This window comes from Aquarana catesbeiana, linkage group LG02 (genome assembly GCF_042186555.1).
Source record: "Aquarana catesbeiana isolate 2022-GZ linkage group LG02, ASM4218655v1, whole genome shotgun sequence".
Taxonomy (NCBI): domain Eukaryota; kingdom Metazoa; phylum Chordata; class Amphibia; order Anura; family Ranidae; genus Aquarana; species Aquarana catesbeiana.
The window spans coordinates 520,081,532-520,106,957 of NC_133325.1; the positions used below are offsets into that span (position 1 = coordinate 520,081,532).

At 44.2% G+C, this 25,426-nt stretch overlaps 1 protein-coding gene across 5 annotated transcripts in view; it reads left to right on the forward strand.

Moving 5' to 3' along the window:
- Window positions 1-25,426, forward strand: part of LEMD1 (LEM domain containing 1) — a 430,972-nt gene that overhangs the window by 40,547 nt on the left and 364,999 nt on the right. For all 5 annotated transcript variants that reach the window (XM_073615805.1, XM_073615806.1, XM_073615807.1 and 2 more), the window contains one exon: window positions 17,142-17,259. In XM_073615805.1, coding sequence (XP_073471906.1) covers window positions 17,181-17,259 — 79 coding nt within the window. In that variant the 5' untranslated portion in view covers window positions 17,142-17,180. The remainder of the gene's footprint in view (window positions 1-17,141; window positions 17,260-25,426) is intronic.

Below are 25,426 nucleotides of genomic sequence, written 5' to 3' on the forward strand. Positions count from 1 at the left end.
TAGACAGTGCATTGAGGTTGGCTTGTAAATTGGAGATATCCTGTAACGATGTTTTTCCACTGCATAGTTTAGTATCGTCTGCAAAGACAGAAATGTTACTTTTAATCCCAGACCCAATATAATTTATAAAGATCTTAATAAGTAAGGGTCCCAGCTAGAGGTCGACCGATATATCGGCCGGCCGATATATCGGATGATATTTGGTGTTTTTTTTTTCTTAATCGGCATCGGCCGATTGTGCTGATAAAAAAGGCCGATATAACGTGACTTGCAAATGACTTCTGAAGTCAATACAAGTTGCCTGTATTCTTCTGTGAAGCACTTCTCTCCCCTCTCTGGGCAGCCTGCCAAATCTGATAAAAAGAACCTGAATTGATACAATGTTTACACTTCTGAATGAACTGAGCTCTGTGTGTAGAAGTTCTCAGTTTAACCATTTAAAGACTCAATCTTTTCTGACACTTGTTGCTTACAAGTAAAAATCCTGTATTTTCTGCTAGAAAATCACTTAGAACCCCCAAACATTATATATATTTTTTTAGCAGAGACCCTAGGGAATAAAATAGCGGTTGTTGCAATATTTTATGTCACACGGTATTTGCGCAGCGGTCTTTCAAACGCAATTTAAAAAAAAAAAAAAAATACACTAATAAATGTAAAAAAAAAACTAAGCAGTAAAGTTAGCCCATTTTTTTTCGTCCAAAAGTTTTGATTACCTGTTTTTGTGTATTTATTTTTAAGATATAGTTTTTTTTTTATATATATTTTTTTTTTTTATCTAAATTCTACATACAAGTGAACTGATTGGAGGTTTGTTTTGTTTAATAAATGTTTAAATGTAAAAAATTTTCTGTATCACTTTAGGTTGCTTTCACACTGCAACGGGCATGCGTTGACGGTAAAACGCTGCTAGTTTTAGCGGCGCTTTACCGTCATTTTAGCGGCGCTATTCGGCTGCTAGCGGGGAGCTTATAACCCAGCTAGCAGCCGAGGAAGGGGTTGAATGCTCCCCTGAAGCGCCGCTGCCGAAACGCTTTGCAGGCCCTTTGGCAGCGGTGCGCATTCATTTCAATGGGCAGGAGTGGTGGAGCAGCAGTATAGACTGCTCCAAAGATGCTGCTTGCAGGACTTTTTTTTTAACATCCTGCCAGCGCATTGCCTCAGTGTGAAAGCACTCGGGCTTTCACACTGAGACTGCAGGGGAGCCGTTTTACAGGCACTTTACAGGCGCTATTTTTAGCCCAAAAGCGCCTGAAAAACGCCCCAGTGTGAAAGGGGTCTAACTGTTAAATTTTATGAGATGAAGGAAAAAAAAAAAAGAAAAAAAAAATCGGCCTAATATATCGGCCCAAAAAAATCGGCATCACATATCGGCCATCGGCCACCGAGATTTCTAAATATCGGCATCGGCCAGAGAAAAACCCATATCGGTCAACCTCTAGTCCCAGCACTGAACCTTGGGGTACATCACTGATAACCTTAGACCATTCAGAGTAAGAGTCATTAACCACTTCTGTATTTTAGCCAGTTTTCTATCCATTTCCAAGCCTGTGAACTTTAACTTACACATGAGCCGTGTGTGGGGAACTGTGTCAAATGCTTTTGCAAAATCCAGGTATACCATGTCCACAGCCACCCCTCTCCAAGATTTTACTTGCCTCCTCATAAAAATAAATCAGGTTTAACAACTTCTGTCTTTCATGAATCCATGCTGTCTGTTGCTTAAAATATAGTTTTTTTTTTCCAGCAAGAACTGGTCTATGTGGTCTTTTATTAAACTCTCCATTATCTTCTAAACCACAGAAGTTACTTGGTAAAGACTTTGATCCCTTTTAAATATAGGCACCACATTGTAGCATGTGCAATTGGCCATTGCCTGGGCAGCTGCAGATCTGCCTTGTGTGTCTTTGGTGGTGTTCATGGGTTTGGTGTATTGGTTCACTTCGCCTCTCAGCCCCACCCCATTCCATCCCATGGGAGGGGCCATGGCTCTCACATCATGGGTGTGTCTGTGGGATATAAGTATTGTGAATTAAGCCATTTCAAACTGGTAGAAGGCCAGTCCTTCGAAACACATCAGCCTGAGGGGTCTTATCCAGAACCCCCTGGGTTCAGTGATTCAAGCAACTCATGTGGCCTGACAAGCATATTTTTAGCTTGTTTGTGAGTAGACATCTTGATGATTTTAATAATATTTTTAAAATAAATCTGTTGGATAATGCACTAGGCCAGTGCGCCTTCTTCTTTTCTTTTTTTTTCTATTCTCACAGTGCTGACAACCCCAGGCCTAGAGGGAAGCAAGGCATCTATGAGATTATCCACGGTTTGACCAGGCACCTGTGACACTACACAGTCAGCTGACTCTAGCGCAGGAGTGTGTTTGTTTGTTTTTGTCTCCTCTCATCTGCCTGAGGTTTCGCCCCCTTGAGGGGTAAGCAACCGTCCCCCTGAGCCAACAGATATCTTGGGATGCCTCTTTGCAGTGCCCTCTCCAGCTCTGCAGTGCAGCAGCAGTGCTTTCCAGGCCGTTGGCCCCTCTCCCTGCTCATCTCTTCCCCCCTGGATGTAGCAAGATGGTGGCAGGCGAGTCCTGTGACATCGATCTCATCAATTCTGGTGGGCCGAGCTTCCGGTAAAGCATTTACGTCCGGCGCCATCTTTTTGGTGGGCGCCTGAGCACTGAAGGGGACAGTCAAAATGCAACATAACAGTGAAATAACATCTGGTCGCAAGCGACGACCAGAAACCTGAAGACATGCAGGCTGAAAACCACAGTGCGGGTATGTGTCCACCCATACCTCGGCAGGGTGGCAAGAGGTGGGGCTGGAGCAGAGGGCAGGGCAGCCTTAGAGCACCTGGGGAGGTAGCTCAGTGGGTTGAGAACGACTAGGACCAGCAGTAATGGATGCACTTCATGCTGTCCCAAAAATGCATCATCAAACTGGTGACACAGGAATCTCGGGATTCTTTAAAGATCTCATGTCAACTTCTAAAAAGCAAATGTGGGACATGTTTAACCCCTTGCGTACAGCAATTAAAAATCGTCAAGCCCCAGGGAACGAACCGCCTTGGAGCAACCCCTCCACTAGTCAGGCAGCCATTCTGTCCTGTAGCAGGGGACAGCCTGGCAGATCTGACCAAGATAAGTGTTCAGAAGCCACCTCTTCAGAATCTGATGTTGGCCTATGCTCCAACTCGGAAGAGGAAGACCTCTCATTTAAGGACTCCAGTACCCTAAAAAGACCCCATGGATATGAAAGCTGAATCACTGCTAAGTAGAGCATGGGAAGCAGGAGCATCAAATCTCAATCTGGCGATCGCATCCACATGCACAGCATGAACCCTGCTACTATGGCTAAACCAGCTGCAATACTTTTAGAAGGGGACATACCCAGGAAAGTTACAGAAAACTATTCCAACCTTGACAAGAGTGGTGACCTTTGTAGCAGATGCTTCAAAACCACAGCCAGGACAACGGGACTGATAAATTCTGGCAGGGGGGCCTTTTGGCTTAAGGATTGGACAGGAGATGTCGCCTCCAAAAACAAGTTGTGCAGTATCTCCTTCACAGGCAAGCTTCTCTTTGGGCCAGATTTGGAACAAGTACTTGACAGATCAGCAGATAGGAAAAAGGGTGTTTCCTCAGCCAAAGCACAACAAGATTCTTCTTTCTTCTTTCTTCTTTCTTCTTTCTTCTTTCTTCTTTCTTCTTTCTTCTTTCTTCTTTCTTCTTTCTTCTTTCTTCTTTCTTCTTTCTTCTTTCTTCTTTCTTCTTTCTTCTTTCTTCTTTCTTCTTCTTTTTTTATGCCTAGGTATGTGAGGCCATCTGCTTTCCAGTGGAATGGGAAATTAGTCTGACAGAGTTTTGCTTGCGTCTGTCTAGCAAGGTTACTCTGTGGTATAAGCAAGGAAGCTGAGATTTCTGCAGTGTGTAAATTGTGCTTTTACTATACAAAGATGCTGTACATACAAAACTATTACAATCTTAGGAATACAAGACTGACAGATCCCTATAACAAGCAAAATGCCTATCAAATGAACAGCCTATAGTCTATATCAGTACAAATACACAAAGTTACTTTATCTTCTGTTACTGTGTGTTCGTGATCTCCATTGGCAACGATGCTTCTTGGACACCAGGCAGTGTTCTTGTATCATGATTGGCGGCTACTGATCTTCAAAGCATGATGGTGTGTGTGTGTCCCTACTCACCCCTTTTATGTGTCAGGCTGTTTGCCATAGTTGCCAAACAGAAAACATGCCTGTTTACTGTAGCTGTAGAAACAATGGACTGTTGAAAACTGTATCTACGTACCCATTGTCTAATCAAGCCAACACCTGACAGTAATCTAACAGTCATTCTTTCAGTTTGAGAGCTGAAAAGAAAAAAAACTAAATGATATCTACCATTGTATAAAACAGCATTTGTTTGAGAAATCTACTCAAGCCAAAAACTGACAATATCTCTATGACCAACCATTATTGTGTAATGTTATGTCCCATGTATCGTAAGTCTGATTAATAAAAAAATCATATTGTAACAAACGCAACACAAGGAGGTAGAGAGAAGTTTAATGCAAAGGATTTTGAGTAATCTTCAGGTTCGAGATGATAATTTTAAATTTTTCCAGGACCTGTATTAGATTGGTAAAGGATGTTAACAGGGATGAGAGGAAAAGCAGAATATCCGCGAAGGTGGCAATTTTGTACTACCGTTGGTGTACTGTTATGCCTTTTTAATGTTCGGGTTCGCTCGGATACACTGAAGGAGGGGTTCTAATGTAAGCATGTACAATAAGGGAGAGAGGGGGCAGCCTGCCTGGTCCCGTTATGGATGGGGAAGGCATCTGACACGTGGCCATTGACTTGGACTCTAGCTCCGGGACCGGCATATAGTGCCTTGATATAGGCCCACATACAGCTTCCCAGTTCCAGGGCCTCCAGGACTACGTCCAGGTAGTCCCAGGCCACGCGGTCGAATGCCTTCTCTGCATCCATGGCTAGAAAGCAGCCCTCTCGCTGGGTGGAGGTGAGCCAGTCATGTATGTTGAGGGCCTTGATGGTGTTGTCCTTAGCCTCCCTTCCTGGAACAAAGCCACCCTGGTCTAGACCTATCCATGCAGGCAAATGGTAGGACAATCGAGTGGCCAAGATTTTGGCAAACAGTTTCACGTCCACATTCAAAAGGGAGATGGGTCGATAGCTACATCTGCGGGATCTTTGTTTTCTTTGGGGATAACCGTAATATATGCCACTAATGGGCTTCCTATTATAGGTGCAGGGAGCATGGGAGAGGGTATTGAAAGCCTTGAGGAAGCCCGGCACTTCTGCAAAGCTTTTGTAGTATTGTGCCGGGAAACCATCCGGTCCCGGGCTTTTGCCAGGCTTCATGGCCTTCAAGGCCTCCCCCCATTCCTCCACTGACAGCGGGGCTTCCAAGGCCTGCCAATCGTCAACCAGAAGTGCCTGGGGGCTATATGTGCCCAGAAACTCCTGTATGAGGTCTGCACGCGTGGTTTCATCTACCGTGCTATGCTCGTGTGATTGAAGATCATAAAGATTGCTATATAAGGATTGAAACCGACAAGCAATCTCCTCGTTTTTGCAATGGGCTACTCCACCTCTATCCACTATATGGTGGACAGTAGATGCGAGAGTGCGCTTTTGTGTAAGTCTTGCTAAGAGTCTCCCTGGTTTGTTGCCCTGTTTGTAGAATAGTTTCTGTACGAAAACCTGTCATTTCCGGGACCTTTTGAATAGTTCTTCCAATAGAAGAGGTCGTGTGTCAGCTAGGTCTTTTGCTACCCATGATGCCAGTGAGCGTTTGTGCTGCGCTTCCAGGGCGGCTGTCTTGTCAGGCTGCTAATAGTAGCTTGGTGTTCGTTTTTTATTTTTAATTTTTTCTGGCTGCAATCGAAAGCAGTTGTCCTCTTACGATGCATTTATGCGCCTCCCATTGAGTCATGGGGGACACATCTGGTGTGTCATTATGTCTGAAGTAGTCTTTAATGGTCTGTGTGATATCTGCAAGGTCCCTAGGTTCAGAGAGTAGGGAGGCATCCAGCCTCCAGATTTTAGTCGACGTTTCCCCCTGTGGGAATTGCAAGGTCAGGGTGATGGTCAGAAAGAGCCATGGTCTCTATGGTCGCATCAGAGAGGCAAGTCAGGTCTGTTTGGTGAATGAAAATGTAATCAAGCCTAGAGTAACGATTATGCTGAGCTGAGAAGAATGTGTAGTCTTTCTCCTGTGGGTTTATTGTGCACCAGGTGTTGAGTGTGAGGGAGGCTAATGGAAGCTTTACTTGACGTAGAGCAGAGAATGGGAGAGTGGATGCGCAATTGGAGGTGTCAAGCAGCGGGTCCAGGGCTATATTAAAGTCCCCTCCTGATATTAAAAGGCCTGCCTGAAATGACGTGAGCTGCAAGAGGACCTCCTTCAAAAAAAACTACTTGTCCAGAGTTTGGACAGTATACGTTCGCCAATGTTACCGTTTTGTTTTTCCAGATCCCTTTTAAGGAAGAGCAATCTGCCCGCTGGATCAAGAACTTGGTTAGTAAGACAAAATGTGAATGATTTTGCAAGACACACTTTGTTTTGGTGTCGGCACAAGTCGCATGATACTCCTCCGGGTATCGGCCATTGGACAGGCGGGGGGGTTGAGCCTGATTTAAAGTGGGTTTCTTGAAGACACACCACCTGAGCGCTATGGCGTTGTGCTTCAGCAAGAACACTACTGCGCTTTTCTGGGATATTAAGGCCTTTGACCTTCAGGGAATAAACCTTGAGAGATAGAGGAGCTGATGACCGCACTGTAGAGGGCATGTTCAGTTAATACCACCTCCGAGTGTGGAGTAGAAAAGTTTTAGGGGGATGGGACGGGGAATGGGCGGTAGGTGAAAGTAGGAGGGAGAGTGAGCAGGAAGAGAGGTTGTATAAGGGGATTGAGCCTGCCTCGGGGGGCCACTCAAAGTGTGCCCAGTACCTGAGGGGGGCCCAGACCGAGCATGTTATAGCTAACCTCTATATGGGGTTTGCTACAAAAAAACAAAAAAAACAAAGGTTCTGTCAGTCCAGCTAAGATACCCAAGGTGGGAGAGTATGGGGTGTAAGGGTAGTAAGCTTTTCCGGCTAGATTCAAGGGGGAAACCTGGCTCCTTGTGGTGGGGAGGAAACTTGGCACCAAAAACAAAACTGCGACCTGCCATCCAAAGGCTCCAAAAGGCTAAGATAGGATTCGGGGAGGGGTCCCGCCCCAACAGGTTGGGGAACGCCGAGCCGCCCCGCCCCGCCCAGAAAAGGTGAGCGGATCGCCTCTTGGCATCCCACCACCTGCCACGCCGGGGGTCCCCCCCAAATCCAAGTTACCCGTAACATTATATGATCACATGTAATGGTATAAAGTATGACTATTAAGAGGTGAACATGCAAAACTAAGAAAACATAGTCAACCTGGCTACCACCGTGACTACATGGCGGTCTATCAAAACCCTTGTCCATGGGGGCACCCAAGTCGAAGATGCACCCGGGGGAAAGAGGTCCGGTCCACCAGTGCAGTGGTCATCAACTCCTGTCCTCAGGGCCCATTAACAGGCCAGGTTCGCAAGATAACTGAAATACATCACAGGTGATCTCATTTGCTGCTCAGTGATTGCAGTATTCTAGTCTGAATCTCCCCAAGGTAATACATAAAACCTGGCCTGTTAGTGGGCCCTGAGGACAGAAGTTGATGACTGCTGCACCAGCGGATCTCCAGGGGGGGAAAAAGAAAAGAGAAAAAACAAAACAAAAAACACCCCTCAGGACAATTTGCTTAAAGAGAGCTATGTGACCCAACAGAGCATCGCCCAACTCAACTATGGGAGCATACCCACTGCCCGAATCGGGTAAAGTGTGAGCGCTCCCTAACTTCAGGGTCTCTACGTCCTCTGGCCTCTAGAATCTGACCTGTTATACAGCAACAAGCCAAAGGTCTTCTCCGTTAAGGTACACTATAGGTTGATCTGGCTGTGAAAGAGATCATGCATGGGGAAACAATATGAGTCAAACAGTAATACACAAATACAATTTCGGCAAGCTGTAGTGGTCGCCTACCTCCTCTGAGCCCATGTAAAGGGAGGCCTAAGGAGGTCTCAGTACCGCCAGTGCAGTTTCTACGTCAACCGCGTAGCAAGCTTGTGTCCCCGCAAAAAAAAAGGGGGGGTGGGGGAAGCGAGATGGTTAGGATTTTGGTATCAAGTTCAGCAATTCCGATGCTAAAAGCAAATGGCCAGTGTCCCGCTTATCCATCCCTCTGCCAAGGTCGCCCGCATTTCAGTCACACCTCGAGGGTCGCTTGAGGGGGACAAAAAAAGAGGGCATCTCTAGGTTATTTTAGGCAGTAGCTTTCTGCATTTTAGTAGGTGACTTAGAGCTGTGAGATGGGAAGGGCACGCTTCTTCCCACGGAACAGCTACCTCTGCAGGTAGGGGAATGTTCTTTTTGATTCGGCTAGGGCCAAGTAAGTCACGGAGGGAAAGAGGTTTTTTGTAGTGCATACCTCTACTGTAGAACAAATCAGAGTACTTTAAAGAGGTCACCTTACCATGGTCCTTAGATGCATCACTGCCTGGACAGATAAATGTCTTCCCTCAGATCTGAGAGGAACACCGTGGACTCTCGCACCAGTGTGGGGTAGAGCCCTTGCCGGAATGAAAAAGAGAGAGTGCATGGGTAAATGTCAAAAGCCCCCCCCACAGTACCTTACCCAATGTTCGCTACTTGGTTAGAGCCAGGGTGCCCTTGTGGGCCTGTGCACTGGTCAGTACGGGTTGATGGGGATAGTCAGGGATGAAGAAAGGTTATAGGACAGTTCACCAAATCTTGATTGTGTGTTCAGTCATCAGTTTTGCGTCGAGCAGATGGTGGGGAAACATGCGAGCTTTTATCAGTTTCCATGTCTCAGCGTCTATTCTGCGAAGATTTAGCTGAGGGTCTGCAGCGGCACTGCCTGCTTATTTATGACCTCGGTGTGTCTCCAGGGTGGGTAGGGATCCAGGGCTCTGCTTGCAGCAATGCGATGTACTAGTCTGGAACAGGAAACACCGGTATGCCTGGGGTTTCACAGAAGGGTTGGAGGTCCGCTGGCGTGCGCAAATGTGTTGTGCGATTTTCAGTGGTGGCTTGCAGGTAAAAAGGAAATCTCCACCGATAGGGGATGTGTCTGTCCTGCAAGACTTGCAGGAGCGGGCGGAGATCTCTCCTATACTACAAGGTGATGGCGGACAAGTCCTGGAATAGTTGGATGCGCGCCCCTTCATATGCCTGGTAGGAGTGGTTGCAGGCCAGGCGCAGTATGTCCTCTTTTTTGGTAAAGCTGACCAGGCAGCATACTGCATCCCTGGGATGATCAGTGTCCCTTCCCCTAGGTCTCAGCACTCTGTGACACCTCTCCATTTCTACTGGTGCATCTGGTGGTCTGCCCAACAGAGTATTAAAGCCCACACAGCAACTTGCAGTTGGGGACCCTCCACTGTCTCAGGGATCCCCCGGACACGTAGATTACATCTGCGTCCCCTGTTATCAAGGTCCTCCAAGTGCCTATGCATGTCCATGAGGTGCTGAGAGTCAACATTCACTACTTGCTGTACCTGTGTAATGGCCGCTCCATGCGTCATGGCCACTGACTCCACATGTGCTGCCACAGCCTTAAGTTGTGAGAGTGCTCTTGATATCCAGAGCCACTTGCTGCAGATCCTCTAGCCTCAGGAGGGGAGAGGCTTGTGAGGAGGTCATGTTCGAGAGGGAGATTGCTGGGGCATCAGCGGTGGCGGTGTAGCCTGGATTACTACAGTCCACAGCTTGGGATCCGGCCTGCGGGTCCGTGTGCTGGGTGCGGAACATCGCTGGTATGTTCCTGTTAAGCTGTGTGGATGGGTCCAGCTGCAATTGGGTGGTAGACTGGTTCCTGCCAGTCATCTATCTGTGCGGTCTTGGGTCGGGTAATACCGCTGCTGAAAGGCTTAGCTGGAGTGCTGGATGGCGGAGCTCTTATCCCTAAGCAGCCATTCTGTTCTGGTGCTAGGCCACGCCCCTCTCCTAGGTGTCTTCTATACAGGTAACCAGCTGAGATTAGAAGCACTCTCTCTTAAAAGGGGTGCTCCTAATTTCAGCTTTTTACCCGTATAAAAGACACCTGTCCACTATGGCCACGACCAAAGATCTGTCCAAGGATGTCAGGGACAAGATTGTAGATCTTCACAAGCCTGGAATGGGCTACAAGACCATTGGCAAGCAACTTGGTGAGAGGGTGACAACAGTTGGGGCTCCATGCAAGAGAATATTGTCAATGATCTCAAGGCGACTGGGACCATAGTCTCCAAGAAAACAATTGGTAACACACTTAAAGGACTAAAATCCTGCAGCGCTGGAGATTGCTAAGGAACATCTGATTCAGAGGCGAACTGGGTAAAAGTGTTGTGGTGAGATGAGACCAAAATCGAGCTATTTGACATCAACTCAACTCTCTGCCTATGACCCCAAGAACACCATCCCTACCGTAAAACATGGAGGTGGAAACATTATGCTTTGGGGGTGTTTTTTTGCTAAGGGGACAGGACAACTTCACCACATCAATGGGACAATGGACGGGGCCATGTACTGTCAAATCTTGGGTGAGAACCTCCTTCCATCAGCCAGGGCATTGGAAATGGGTTGTGGATTGGTATTCCAGCATGATAATGACCCAAAACACACGGCCAAGGCAACAAAGGAGTGGCTCAAGAAGAAGCACATTAAGGCCCTGGAGTGACTTAGCCAGTCTCTAGACCCCTATCGCATAGAAAATATGTGGAGGGAGCTGAAGGTTTGAGTTACCGAACGTCAGCCTCAAAATTGAATTACTTGGAGAGGATCTGCAAAGAGGAGTGGGACAAAATCCCTTCTGAAATCTGTGCAAACCTGGTGGCCAACTACAAGAAACGTCTGACCACGTACTAAGTTATGTTTTCCGAAGGGGTCAAAATACTTATTTCACTCATAAAAATGCAAATCAATTTAACTTTTTTGAAATGCGTTTTCTGGATTCTTTTTGTTCTGTCTTACTGTTAAAAAAAAAAACCTACCATTTAAAATTTATAGACTGATAATTTCTTTAAGTGGGCGAATGTATAAAACCAGCAGGGGATCAAATACTTTTTCCCTCACTGTACCTCTGAATTTTCCAACACTCTGCCAAACAGATTCTTGATGACCTCACTCCCCAGAGACAAAGAGAGGACAGGGGGGTTTCTATCCTCCCTAGAAAGCCTGCTGACACAGTCATCTCGGCGGTCCCGCAGGACAAACTAGGCAAAGGTTTTTATGCACATATCTTTGCCAGGAAGAAAACACCTGGAAAGTACAGGCTCATCCTGAACCTAAAACCCCTTGACAAGAAAATAAAATACAAAAAGTTCCAGATGGATTCCATCTACTCGGTGAGAAACTTACTACCGCCAGGAATCTTCATGGTAACGGTAGATTTGCAGGATACCTACCTGCACATACCAATAAAGAAAGATCGCCACAAATATCTAAGGTTCGCAATACAAGGGCCAAAGGCCACTCTGTATTTCCAGTACACCCCCTTTGCCCTCCAGCATCTCTTCAGCACCCAGAATTTTTAACCAAAATCCTGGCAGAAGCACTGAAGAGTCTAAGACTAAAAGGCATGGGAGTCGTACCATACTTGGATGACCTCCTCTTCTTCTTTGCCAGCATGAAAGAGACCCTGACAGAAAACCTCCAATCCAGTACCGGTTACCTAAAGGGTATAGGGTAGATAATAAACGACCAAAAAATCCCACCTAAACCCCAGCCAAAAGGTGGACGCTAAGGAAACAAAGATCTTACTCCCACAGGACAAAATACAAAAGGTAATGGGAGAGGTCACAGCCTTATGTCTCCCCAACCCTGTCACTATCAGGAAGAGCATGAGGCTGCTGGGTCTCGTGACATCCTCTCTACCAGCCATCACGTGGGCACAACTGCACACAAGGCTGTTACAGAACCTCATCCTGGCACATTGGGACAGGAACCCGCGATCTATGGAGGCCCGGATCATAGTCCAACAAGAGGTCAGATCGTCTCTGCAATGGTGGTTCAAACCACATATATACAGTCAGATGCGCCTGTGGACACAAATTTATATGATCCGTATCGCTACAAATGCCAGCTCCTCAGGCTGGGAAGAGCACTTGGCAGAGCACCTAGCCCAAGGCATCTGGAGTCAGGATTGGTATTGAGCCTCATCAAACAATTGTATTTGAATGTGTCTGTCCTTGATCAACGTTTGGAAGGATTTTAGCGCTAGATGCACCGCTAGCACTAGACATCCTTTATAATTTTTTTACAGGCTACCAGTTTAGAGTTACAAAGTGTGGAGGTTTTTAATTACCAAAGTTTGGCGCCATTCCACAAGTGTGTGCAATTTTAAAGCGTGACATGTTGGGTATCTAGTTACTCGGTGTAACATCTTTCACATTATACAAAAAAATGGGCTAACTTTACTGTTTTGTTTATTTCGTTTTCCAAAAAAAGTTTTAAAAATTTGTTGCGCAACGACCGCTATTTTATTCCCTAGGGTCTCTGCTAAATATATACTGTATATGTGTGTGTGTGTGTGTGTGTGTGTGTGTGTGTGTATATGTGTTTGGGGGTTCTGTGTAATTTTCTAGCAAAAAAATGTATGATTTTTACATGTAGGAGTAGTGCCACAATAGGCCCGGTATGGAAGTGGTTAGAGATATACTGTCAGCCCAGATTCAGCCAAATGCAGCAAAATTGATTGGACAGCACTTCACAGGACAATGATCCAAAACACACTGCAAAGCAAATCATGAGCTTTTGAGGGAAAAGAAGTGGAATATTCTGCAATGGCCAAGTCAATCACCTGATCTCAACCCAATTGAGCACGCACTTCACTTGCTGGAGGCTAAACTAAAGGCAGAAAGACCCACAGACAACTGAAGATATCTGCAGGCAGAGCCTAGCAAAGCATCAAAGGAAGAAACTCAGTCTTTGGTAATGACCATGAATGAGTTCCAGACTTCAGGCAGTCATTGCCAGTAAAGGATTGTTAACAAAATATTAAAAATGAACATTTTATTTATGATTATATTTGTCCAATTACATTTGAGCCCCTGAAAATGAGGGGACTGTGTATAAAAAATTATTGCAGTTCCTAAAATTTGTACTTCATATTAATGTTTAACCCCTTGAATTAAAGCTGAAAGTCTGCACTTCAAATTAATTTGTATTGTTTTGATTTTACTCTGGAAACGGGCACACTTTTCATACTTTTGGCTCTGTATGCCACCAAATATATATGGACCTAACTGTATGTGTGTGTGTTTACAGTAACTCCACAAAAGTGAGTTTATGCCTCAAATTTTTGTAAATATTTTATTATATCTTTTCATGTGACAACACTGAAGAAATTACACTTTGCTACAATGTAAAGTACTGAGTATACAGCTTGTATAACAGTGTAAATATGCTGTCCCCTCAAAATAACTCAGCACACAGCCATTAATGTCTAAACCGCTGGCAACAAAAGTGAGTACGCCCCTAAGTGAAAATGTCCAAATTGGGCCTAATTAGCTATTTTACCTCCCCGGTGTCATGTGACTTGTTAGTGTTTAAAGGTCTCAGGTGTAAATGGGGAGCAGGTGTGTTAAATTTGGTGTTATCACTCTCTCTCATACTGGTCACTGAAAGTTCAACAGGGCACCTCATTGCAAAGGACTCTGAGTATCTAAAAAAAAAGAATTGTTGCTCTATATCAAGATGGCCTAGGCTTATAAGAAGATTGCCAAGACCCTGAAACTGGGCTGCAGCACGGTGGCCAAGACCATACAGAGGTTCCACTCAAAACAGGCCTTGCCATGGTCGACCAAAGAAGTTAAGGGCATGTGATCAGTGTCATATCCAGAGTTTGTCTTTGGGAAATAGATCTATGAGTGCTGCCAGCATTGCTGCAGAGGTTGAAGGGATGGGGGTCAGCATGTCAGTGCTCAGGCCATACACAGCACACTGCATCAAATTGGTCTGCATTGGTGTCACCCTAGAAGGAAGCCTCTTCTAAAGATGATGCACAAGAGAGCCCGCAAACAGTTTGCTAAAGAAAAGCGGAATAAGGACAAAGCTTACTGGAACCATGTCCTGTGGTCTGATGAGCCCAAGATAAACTTATTTGGTTCGGATGGTGTCAAGCATGTGTGGTGGCAACCAGGTGAGGAGTATAAAGACAAGTGTGTCTTGCCTGCAGTCAAGCATGGTGGTGGGAGTGTCCTGGTCTGGGGCTGCATGAGTGCTGCCTGCACTGGGAAGCTACAGTTCATTGAGGGAACCATGAATGCCAAAATGTACTGTGACATACTGAAGCAGAGCATGATCCCCTTCCTTCGGAGACTGGGCCGCAGGGCAGTATTCCAACATAACGACTCCAAAGGAGCGCAAGGTCTCTAACATCCACTAGCTCCATGATGTCGTCACGGAGGAGTGGAAGAGGACTCCAGCGGCAACCTGTGAAGCTCTTGTGAACTCCATGTCCAAGAGGATTAAGGCAGTGCTGGAAAATGACGGGCACATAAAATATTGACACTTTGGGCCCAATTTGGACATTTTCACTTAGGGGTGCACTCACTTTTGTTGCCAGTGGTTTAGACATTTAATGGCTGTTTTGAGGGTACAGCAAATTTACACTGTTATACAAGCTGTACACTCACTACTTTACATTATAGCAAAGTGTCATTTCTTCAGTGTTGTCACATGAAGATATAATAAAATATTTATAAAAATGTGAGGGGTGTACTCGCTTTTGTGAGATACTGTATGTTGGTAATGTCTGACTTGCTCAGTGGCCTAGGGGGACCTAGTCAAGCATGGCAAACCAGATCCTCCTACTCTACAGTGGCTTGTGGGTAATTTCTCACTGTGGTGGTTCATGAAGTGGCTCTTGTCAGTAATGGCTTCATTGTACTGTGTGCACAGTGGCCTGTGGTGACCTGTTCAAGCATGGGCATTAACCCTACTGCCCTGCAGTAATCTGTGATTATCTGTTCCTCTGTATGCGCACTGGAGCACCATATTCACTATGGGCACTATAAGGTACACCCCCCTGGGCACTTCTCTGACAGGGGGGTGTACCCTATTTATTCTGATGGGCGCAGTCTAAAGGACTCCTAGCATAGCGTTATTAGCATTGTTCTGAGCCAAGAAAAGGGTTTTAGTAGGCCTCTTTCTAAAAGAAACTTGGCTTCTCTTGGTTCCTTAGGCCCACCCCAGGAACTTTAACAGGGATTTTTCTCTGGCCTTGCCTGTGCGATTGATTGCTTTCTCATCATTATTGCTTCTACTCAGTGAGTTCTGAGTTGTTGTTGTGTTTTTTTTTTTTTTTTTTTTAACGGTAAGAAGCCTTCTTGTCTTCAACAAGGTTGTTTTGAGACCATGGCCTCTTTTCCTATGGTGTAAGGTGCTATAAGTTGCTCTGCATTCTAATCAAGCTGTTCTTGACCATTTTCATACGTGAGCCTGTTCGCATTTGTTTTCCATATGGCCCATCCCTCAGTTGTATTTCTTTTGGACATCCCATGGTTAATGACTGAATATCCTGTTTCCTGCATGACTAAGAATTTTTGACCTGTGTGCGGTACAGTTCCATTACAAAGGTCCCTCCCCCCCTGTTCTTTTATATGTTCTCCCTCTTGTTTGCTACAAAACTTAAAGGGTAACTCCACTTTCATGGGGGGGGATAGCAAAGAAAAAAATATAGCGCATATAATATTGTAATTTAATGTTATTAAAAATGACCTTTCCAATCTGCAGCCGATGTATGTTTCTAAGAATGTATTGCAATATGGCTACCTGGAGTTGTTCTGTACACAGTGTACTGACCACTCCCCAGAAACATCATTTTTTGCTTGTGTGATTGGCGCACCAATTTTCCCAGAAGTCTGCTTAAGATATAAGTCAGATTTCAGGCATCCCCTGCAACAAAAATGTCATTTTTTTGGGGAGATGCACGTCTAAAGGAATGCAGGCCCATCAGATTTCCTCATTAGAGCCCTGCAGCTGCACACCTGACAGTTAATTATGAAACCACTCCTATTAGACCCACTCAGAACAGAGGCATAGACAAACAGGGATTTCTTCAGAATAACAAAAGGTAGGAATCTGCAATAACGTTTGTTATAATCCTTGCAATGTACATAGATCACCCAGAGGGGAATGTTTTTTCTCAACAAAGTGGAGTTACACTTTAAGCTGGCCATAGATGGTTCGAATCTCGACCGATTCAGCAGAGATTCCAACAGTCTATGGGTAGGCTGAGTGTATCCAAATCAATCCATTGATCGACTTGGGTACAACCAGCATGTTGGATTTTTACATGCGATTTATTGTTAGCGACTATTAGTCGCTAGCAATAATCCTTGTATTCCCCCAAGGCAGTGATTACTCCCAATGTCCCCCCACTGGGAGAACACAATAGCTCCATGGAAGGGATTCCCCCCCCCATCAATACTGGTTGTGTTGGGGAAATCAAGCAAAAACTTTTTTTTTTTCCTTTTTTTTTTCTTTCCTGCAACATGTGCAAAGAAAATTGCATCATCTATGGCCTGCCTAAGGCTTGCTGCGAGTGAGAAGTTATATTGGGGAGGTCCATGTTGCTTTAATTTTCACCAGTGTCCAGCCACCTTGAAGGTAGCGTCATATAATCGATGGTTAATGACTTAAAGATCCTGTGTTTTGTGCTATACTTAAATTAATTTTACTTGCAAGTCAAAATCTTTATTTTTTTTTTTTTTTTTCTGTAAATTACCTAGTTTTAAACCTACTAATGGACATAAGACTGTAATTGGAAAACTACCATTGCAGAATAATCACTCTGAATACAAGTCTTGATAGAAACGGGCACAGTAATTTTAGCCAAATATTGGTGCTGGACAAACAACTTTTTTTTTTTTTTTTCCTACAACCTTTTTATGTGAGTGGCAAATTTAAAGTGTTAAAACCTGAATTGCTCCCTTAATTCTATTAATATTTTCATGTTTGCCTGTGCTAATTAGTGATTTGTGCTTCTGCCTGACTGAATTGCTTTTAACACAGATTTTTCTTTTCTCAGCTCCTGCCAGTTGAAGACTTCCAGGAAAATAGACAGAAGATGGACATAAGAAGTTTGAGCAATATTGAGCTCAAAGAACAGTTGCTGAAGCACGGGGTCAATCCAGGACCTATTTTACGTATGCATATCATATTTTACAGAACTTTTGTGTGGGTAGTGTCAGATGAATCTTGGGCAACAAGCACTGATAATCCTTCATAAATGTAACGTTTTAACGTGTAGTTAAACCTAATAAAGTTAGAATATATTGTATGCAAATAAGTCTAATCTAAACCCAAGAACAAAAAAGTAATACATTAGGCTTAATTCACAATGGTAACACACCAGGTTAAGGATCTTTTATTTAAAAAAAAAGTTATTTTCAGCTGAGTTCAGTCTCATGCTTGATGTAAAGCCTTGTAAATTGAGCCTATTGTAGCTCAGCAGTCCTTGAAAGTGGTGGCAGTATTAGTTTTCTTTTTTTTTTTTCCTTTCATTTTCACCAGGTGATACTGCCAGTAACCCTTGTCCCATCAACATAACGAGAAGGTGTTGTATAGTTAAGAGATGAACTAGGCTGGACTGATGAGGCTCCATGGGAATTCAGCTCACTTTGTTGTCAGCTCAATAACTGAAGTCAGGAGCTTCTTAATTGTACAGTTATCAAACCAGCAGGAAACAAATAAGATTAGTTTATCATTAAGGTTTCCCTGATGCGGATGGAAGTACCTGTGCACCTTCCTGTGTGCGTGCCCACTGTGATTTGCTGTGTCACTCAGACACAGTGGATCACAGATCCGGATGCAGGACCAATGAAATGACCAATCACAGTGATCACATATGTAAACAAAGGCTGCATGCTTACAGCCTTTGAGCTTTTCCGTCTCAGTGATCAGTTGTGGGAGGGAACTGACTGCTTACTACAGTCATTCGGTCTAGTAAGAAGTCAGAGTATAAAGAAAAAAATGTATGTATGTGTGTGTATGTATATGTATGTATGTATGTGTGTGTATATATATATATATATATATATATATATATATATATATATATATATATATATATATATTGCCTGGCATGACAAATACCTTATGGTACCCGTTGATGATGTCCCACTCTTCAAAAAGACTTTGTGAGCAAAATGTTCAAGGCTGTCTTTAAAGTGGAAGTAAACCCTCCTATCGTTTTCAGCCAAGGAAGCTGCCATCTTGGCTTCTGTTTAATCTTCAACTGCCATGATGCTGCACATGTGATCAGTTATAACACCAGCCATTGGATGGTTTGACAGTTTGGTTGAGAGCACAACCAATGTGACAGTTATATTCCCGGAATGCCAGAAATGTAACCGTTTTTTGAAACTGTTAAATAGATGGGTTTACTTACGCGTTAAAGCTTCATTTGCACAGTCAAGCTCAGGTCTTGCAACCAGTGGTGGTGTCTATGGCAGTTTGCCAAACCCTGGCAGTCTGGGATATGGACATGGCGTGCAACCCCGGAGTGACTCAAACAGATTCCTCAGTGCTGAAAAACTAGAGCTTCTCCTAGGAGCCCTGAACTACTGCGTAGGTGGGTTGGTGGACTTGCTACGCCAAAATTCTCACCTTGCTCTCATGTTAATGCAAATGTGCTGAATCCTCTGGCTGCTGAATTGGTCTGTGGACATTGTAAGAATAGCCTAAAAATAATTCTGTTTGAACGACCCTTCGGTGAGTAAATAAACACCTTTTATTAAGGAAGTCACAGGTGAAAACCCAGTAAAATAGAATACTAAAGGGCAAATTGCAATGTCTGCTACTTCCGGGTTATCTAAGGTTTCATTTCATTCCTCTCAGACATGCTCTAAAAGCCAAGTCCTCCAGTTAGTCTGTCACAAAACCTGGTTGAACAATCCAGCCAGGCCTGGAACCCAAGTCCCCTTACAATAAAGGGGCCCCCACTTGCACAAGTGGGGGGATGTCTGCTGGCCTTTGCAGCCTTCAGATCTATGGGTCACAGGATGTGGTGTCCTAAGGGTACAGGCTTTATTTACTGCCTGGAGTTTGCATGTTCTCTCTGTGCCTTCAGGGGTTTCCTCCGGGTACTCTGGTTTCCTCCCACAATCCAAAGACATGCTGGTAGGTTAATTGGTTCCTGTCTAAATTGGCCCTAGTATGTGTATGTATGAATGTGAGTTGGGGACATTAGTTTGCAAGCTTCTTAAGGACTGGGACTGATGTGAATGTACAATGTATATGTAAGTGCTGCGTAAATTAATGGCACTATATAAGTACCTGAAATTAATCATTTTCGCTTCCTCCTGTCTCCCTGATTATGCCCTATGACCAGGCCACCACTCCAAGATTTTGGACTCTTCAGACTGCCTTACTACTGCTTCATTCTTTGAGAGTGATTGTACCAGTTCCCTCTAGTTCCTTTCTTCTAAAGCCCAAAGGTGGCATTCATGCAATACAAGACTTGAAGGTTCTCAACACCTTAATTCAGTTCTGTCAACTTAAGGGGTGACCAATCAACTTAATGGGTGACCAACAAGGGTTCAGTCAAGCAACAACACTACCATGGTTCACATAAACCATCAGGGTTCGGAAACTGCATGCCCCTTACAGAAGGAGACCTAATTATGGCTTGAGCCAAAATGCACACTCCTGCCTTTTGTGCGCAGTTCATATTCCCAGAATAGACAATTGCAGGTTCGCTTAAAGAGAAATATGCCCCCCCCCCCCCCCCCCGCAACATGGGACTGATGCTGCGTTTGTCCCCCGGCCTCTCTTCACTGAGAACCAAGCCATCAAACACGGTTCTCACAGATCCCCGAGAGGAGAGCTGCTGACTGTCAATTAGCAGCTCTCCTCCCCCATGCTCACTGGAGCGCTGAGCTGTGGGGGCGGGGGATCGGCCTCTCAGCAGATCGCTGAGACGGGCATCAGTCCAGACACCTGGCAGATTCGGACTTCATTGTCGTGATGTCGTGGTGCCTCGACTGATTCTAGTGACGTCAGAGAGCGGACTTTAGACTGCTCTCTGCTGAATATGGGTCACAGGAGTGCAAAACGAATTGCACTTCTGTAACCCTTAGGAGAAGCTCAGCCAAACAAACTCAGGCTGGACTTCTCCTTTAGTAACCAGTGCATGGATGTGGGAATGGTCTCTTCACGCTATACTTTTCTGGGACATTTGTCACCACTGGGGGATGCCAGATGTAGATCTGTTGGCATCCAGATTCTAGAACAAGGTGGATTTTTTTTAGTTTTGTAGCCAGGATCAGGGATCCAAAAGCCTTTACTGTAGAGATGCTAGAGACTCTGGGATAAGTTATGGTTGATATACACCTTCCTTCTGCTCCAGAGTCTTCCTCAACTGCTTTGCAGGATTGAGGTGGAGGACATTCTGGTGGCACCAAAGTGGCCTAAAAGGCCTTTCTACCATCCTGAATATATGGATTAACCGTGCTAGCAGAATTTTAAATAACAATTGATGATGTGCTCAAAAACATTAGCAGTGATATATATATATATATATATATATATATATATATATATATATATATATATATATATATATATATATATATATATATATATATATATATATATATATATTGCTGAGTGCTCCAAGATAGTGCTTGGAGCACGCGTGACCCCACTCACCAGAATTAATGGACCCTCAGCTTTACATTCTGGGGTCAAGAGAGCTATGATCTGGTGTGTTAGGAATGGACTCTCAGAGAAACTTTCATATGGGTATTCGCGTAGATGGACCGAGGTGGATCAATCATAATGGGAAAAAAAACAAAAGTGAAGTGCCGCTAGTACTGTGTGTGCTGCGCAAACAAACAGCGCCACTCATGAGACATCTGTGTTCAAACGGGCATCAGGTTATGATCCGGGTTTGCCGCTGGATGGCATGCATTCCACGGACGGTGGAAGTTGCATCGCTGGTTTTTACAGAACTGAAAATGCGTTTCGCCCCTCCAGGACTTCATCAAGGACACGTTGTCAGACTGTATGTCATTAAGTTGAGCTTCAATGTCCACATAGGTCTCCTCAGAGTTAGGAAGGGCTTGATGCATTGTTCTTGAGACTGCGGTTTCAATCAATCTTTGTGAAAGTCCTTGAATACAGGGAATGCAGCAGCATCCACAAGTCACCAAGATGGCTAAAACCTCAGCAATTGAGATCAAACATGATGTGTTAAGTCCAGTCCACTTACCGAACCATCCTTCAAGCCAGTTTGTGAAATGGATAATTAATACCTGAGTTTTCCGCCAATTCATTCGATAGAGTAGTCAATCCTTCTAGGGCTCTGGTCGCGGTCCCTCCAGGAGCTGTATTGTTGGGGATAAAGGTACAACACATGCTACCAAACCTTTTGCATACCCCTCCTCTTTCACCTAGGACCATATCTAAGGCCATTCGGTTATGCCATGCCATTAGAGATGTGGGGGCCCGTTGTTCTACTAGGCCTTTTACAGAGTCCCTAGTATAACTTACTAATCGTTGTTGGTTATAGTATATATAGTTAATCCACTCATCATTTTTATTTAGTCACCCACCAGAGAAGAGACTCAAACCCAGCTATCACCTGATTCCTGGCCTTAAACTCATCCGGCAACCCATGATGAACCCCAATCTCAACTATGTAGATCTGAGAGTCAAAGGACCCTTTGGGAGAGATGTCCCTCTGATACCGTTGGGGACTCTTAGTCCACGGGTGTTCTGACAGGATCCTCAGGGGCATAGCTAGCTGGACCATAGCACAATCCCCTTGGACATTGGCCGGTATCCTAGCTTGCAGTTTCTTATTTCCACACATCCACCAGACATCAGCTCTCTGAGTGTTGTGTTCAACACAGTCACCATTGCCCTTGTTTATCCTCTCCACACAGTAGTCATCAGACAGTGACCTAAGATCTACCCCGCCACTGTAGATCAGTGAGAGTGCAAAACAAGTAAAGTTGCCCGGATGTACAGTAACCGCTGTAGGTACTGAGGTCTCTGTACTGGGGGAAACAACAAACTCAACGTGTGACAGGTAGAATTTGTTTCAGGTTTATAGCTCTTATTATACAACTGCAACATACATTTCAAGCCTTCTGGATCTGTACTGTGATCTAGAGGAAAAGGGACCGTTGCTAAATGTGGTCTGCCGGCACAAACTAAACAGTTTTCCTTTTTTAGAGTTTTAACCATGTACCGCAACCATTCTAACCACTCATTTTTTTTCCTGGCATCCTGTCTCCAAGGCTATGGCATCTTCTACTGTTAGTAAATCTTATAGTTTTACTCAGAACTTCTGTTTTAGTATGGCCTTCTTCTATTCCTTCTGTGTCTACCTTTTCCTGTTGTCTGTTTTTTTTTTGGATGGTAATACCTCGAGGAAATATTTACCTAAAGGATCTGTTCCCGACACCCGTGCTCCCATAGGCTATAACTGCTGATCTTTTTTTTGAGGTTCTTTTAGTGTTCTTAGCAATTAGTTGCAATCTCTGCTATGTGTACAGGGGGAATTGGCTGTCTTTGTTGTGGTCAGTCTTTTAGGCCACTTATGTCTGGAAGGTTGTACCCCCAATCTTGGTGTGCTGTGGTCCATAGGGCCCGGTTCCATAATGTACACCCAGTCCCACTTGGAAGATAACAAACATATTTATCTGCCCATAGGAGCCTTTTTGCTTCAGTTATGTCCCTACAGTCCACAATTTGGCAAAAGTCAACTAAAATCGTACTAGTTATTCCTTCTATGAAGGTTAAGTTCAAAGCCTTTCCTGTACTTGCCCACTCTAGAGGTTCCTCCACTTTCCAGTTTCTGCCTCCCGGTATAGATGTCTCTCCTAGAGTCACCAGTAGGCCCAAGATAATTACTAACTCTTTCATCCTAACCAGCTACAGAGCTCCAGCGGATAGGGTAGTGGAGTTGACAGGGGGGGGTTCTTCACTGGTTTGAGACAAGTCCCACCTTGTGTGAGACCTCCCTTCGTAGCCAGACTTGCTGGTTCTCTTGTAGCCAACTGGCCCTGCTCTGCCTGTAAAACCTTTTTGCAAAGGGACTGGTGAATCCAGGTAGACCTTTCTGCAATCCTTATAGCCGTGGGAGTGGTGAGAAGAACCTGATACGGCCCCTCCCACTTGGGCAAGTGCCAATGTTTTCTTCTTATTACTTTTACCAGGATGCAGCCTCCAATATGGATTTTCTCTTCTTGGATTAGACCTTCTGGAATAGAACAGACTTCATTAATTTGTTTCTGTTTAAACAAGTTAGACATATTCTGCCAAGGTACGTTTAGATTCTTCAACTGGTGTCTCATTTAGTAGTAAGGGTATTCTATATGGCGTTCCATGTATCATTTCAAATGGACTTAAGCCTTCTTTTGTGGGTGTAATATGCATACTAGTCACAGCTAATGGTAAGCAGTACATCCAATTTTTACCTGTTTCTTCCATAGCTTTTCTCAGTTTATTCTTTAGGATTCCATTGTGTCTCTGGTAGGCGCAATGGTTTTTTACTTGGATACCCATCACTTCTGTCAAATGTTGTATAGTTTTATGTACAAAATGGGGTCCATTATCACTGTAGATCTTTTCAGGGATTCCAAATCTAGGAATTATATCTCTTAGTAATGCTTTGGCCACAGTCTGTGTGTCCGCACTTCCTGTCAGGAATACCTCCACCTATTTGGTCAGGGTGTCTCTGATTACCAAACAATATTTCTTCCTTTCACATTTGTCTAATTCAATAAAATCCATGCAAATGTGTTGGAATGGATATTGCGGTGTGGGGAACTTCCCTTTCCGTGGTCTTATGCCTCCCTGAGCATTGTGTCTTGCACATATAATGCATTGAGAACAAAAATGTTTTAAGTAGTTTGTGAAGCCATAGGCTGTACATACCTTATTTAACTTCTGTCATCTCCCTGTTTGACACATGAGTTACTCCATGTGTCAGTACTGCTGCATACCTAAATAGGGATTTTGGCAATGTTGGTTTTCTTTCGAGTGATGTGTAAATGTTATCTATTATTGTGCAACCTTTTGTTTTCCAATATTGTTTCTCCCCGGGGGGTACATTCTGCTGCATATTAGTAAGGACTGTATGATTTATCTCTGATTTCCTATTCTGTCGTTATTTGATGTTTCTTCTGCTTCTATTTTGGCCGCTTCATCTGCCCTTTTATTTCCCTCCGAGATGGGGTCTTTGTTTTGTGTGTGCTTGATATTTACAGATTGCAAGCTCCTTTGGTAACTGTATTGCATCTAGGAGTTCTAGAATGAAATCAGTGTGTGAAATTGGCTTACCACACTGGAGGTGACCATCCCCCTGTTTTTCCATTGTTGTGCAAAAACATGTTGCATAGTAAGTGAGGTCAAAAAAAGACACAAGTCCATCAAGTCCAACCTATGTGTGTGATTATATGTCAGTATTACCTTGTATATCCCTGTATGTTGTGGTCGTTCAGGTGCTTCTCTAATAGCTTCTTGATACTATCGATGCTCCCCGCTGAGACCATCTCCTGTGGAAGGGAATTCCAAATCCTTGCCGCTCTTACAGTAAAGAACCCTCTACGTAAAAAGAGGTTAAACCTCTTTTCTTCAAATTTTAATGAGTGGCCACAAGTCTTGTTAAACTCCCTTCCGCAAAAAAAAGTTTTATCCCTATTGTGGAGTCACCAGTATGGTATTTGTAAATTGAAATCATATCCCCTCTCAAGCGTCTCTTCTCCAGAGAAAATAAGTTCAGTGCTTGCAACCTTTCTCATAACTAATATCATCCAGACCCTTTATTAGATTTGTTGCCCTTCTTTGTACTTGCTGTCCAGAACTGGACAGCATACTCGAGGTGCGGCCGGACCAGAGTCTTGTAGAGCAGGAGAATTATCGTTTTATCTCTGGAATTAATCCCCTTTTTAATGCATGTCAATATTCTGTTTGCTTTGTTAGCAGCAGCTTGGCATTGCATGCCATTGTTGAGCCTATCATCTACTAGGACCCCCCCCCCCCCCAGTAGGTCCTATGTACTGTTGAAAAGGCATATTGACTGTCAGTGTATATGCTTACGGATTTTTCTTTTGATAGTATTGTCAGTGCTACAAGTTCTGCTACTTGTGCTGAATAATGTTTTGGTAATGGCCTAGCTTCCAAGATTTCATCCTGTGTCACTACTGTATATCCAGTTGCATTTGTGCCATCTGGATTTTTCTTACTGGAACCATCAATAAAAAGTGTCATGTCAGGGTTAGGTAATGGTACATCTTTCAGATCACTTTGTGGCAGTACCTTTTCAGTGATGACAGCAGTACAGTCATGTTTTATGACCAT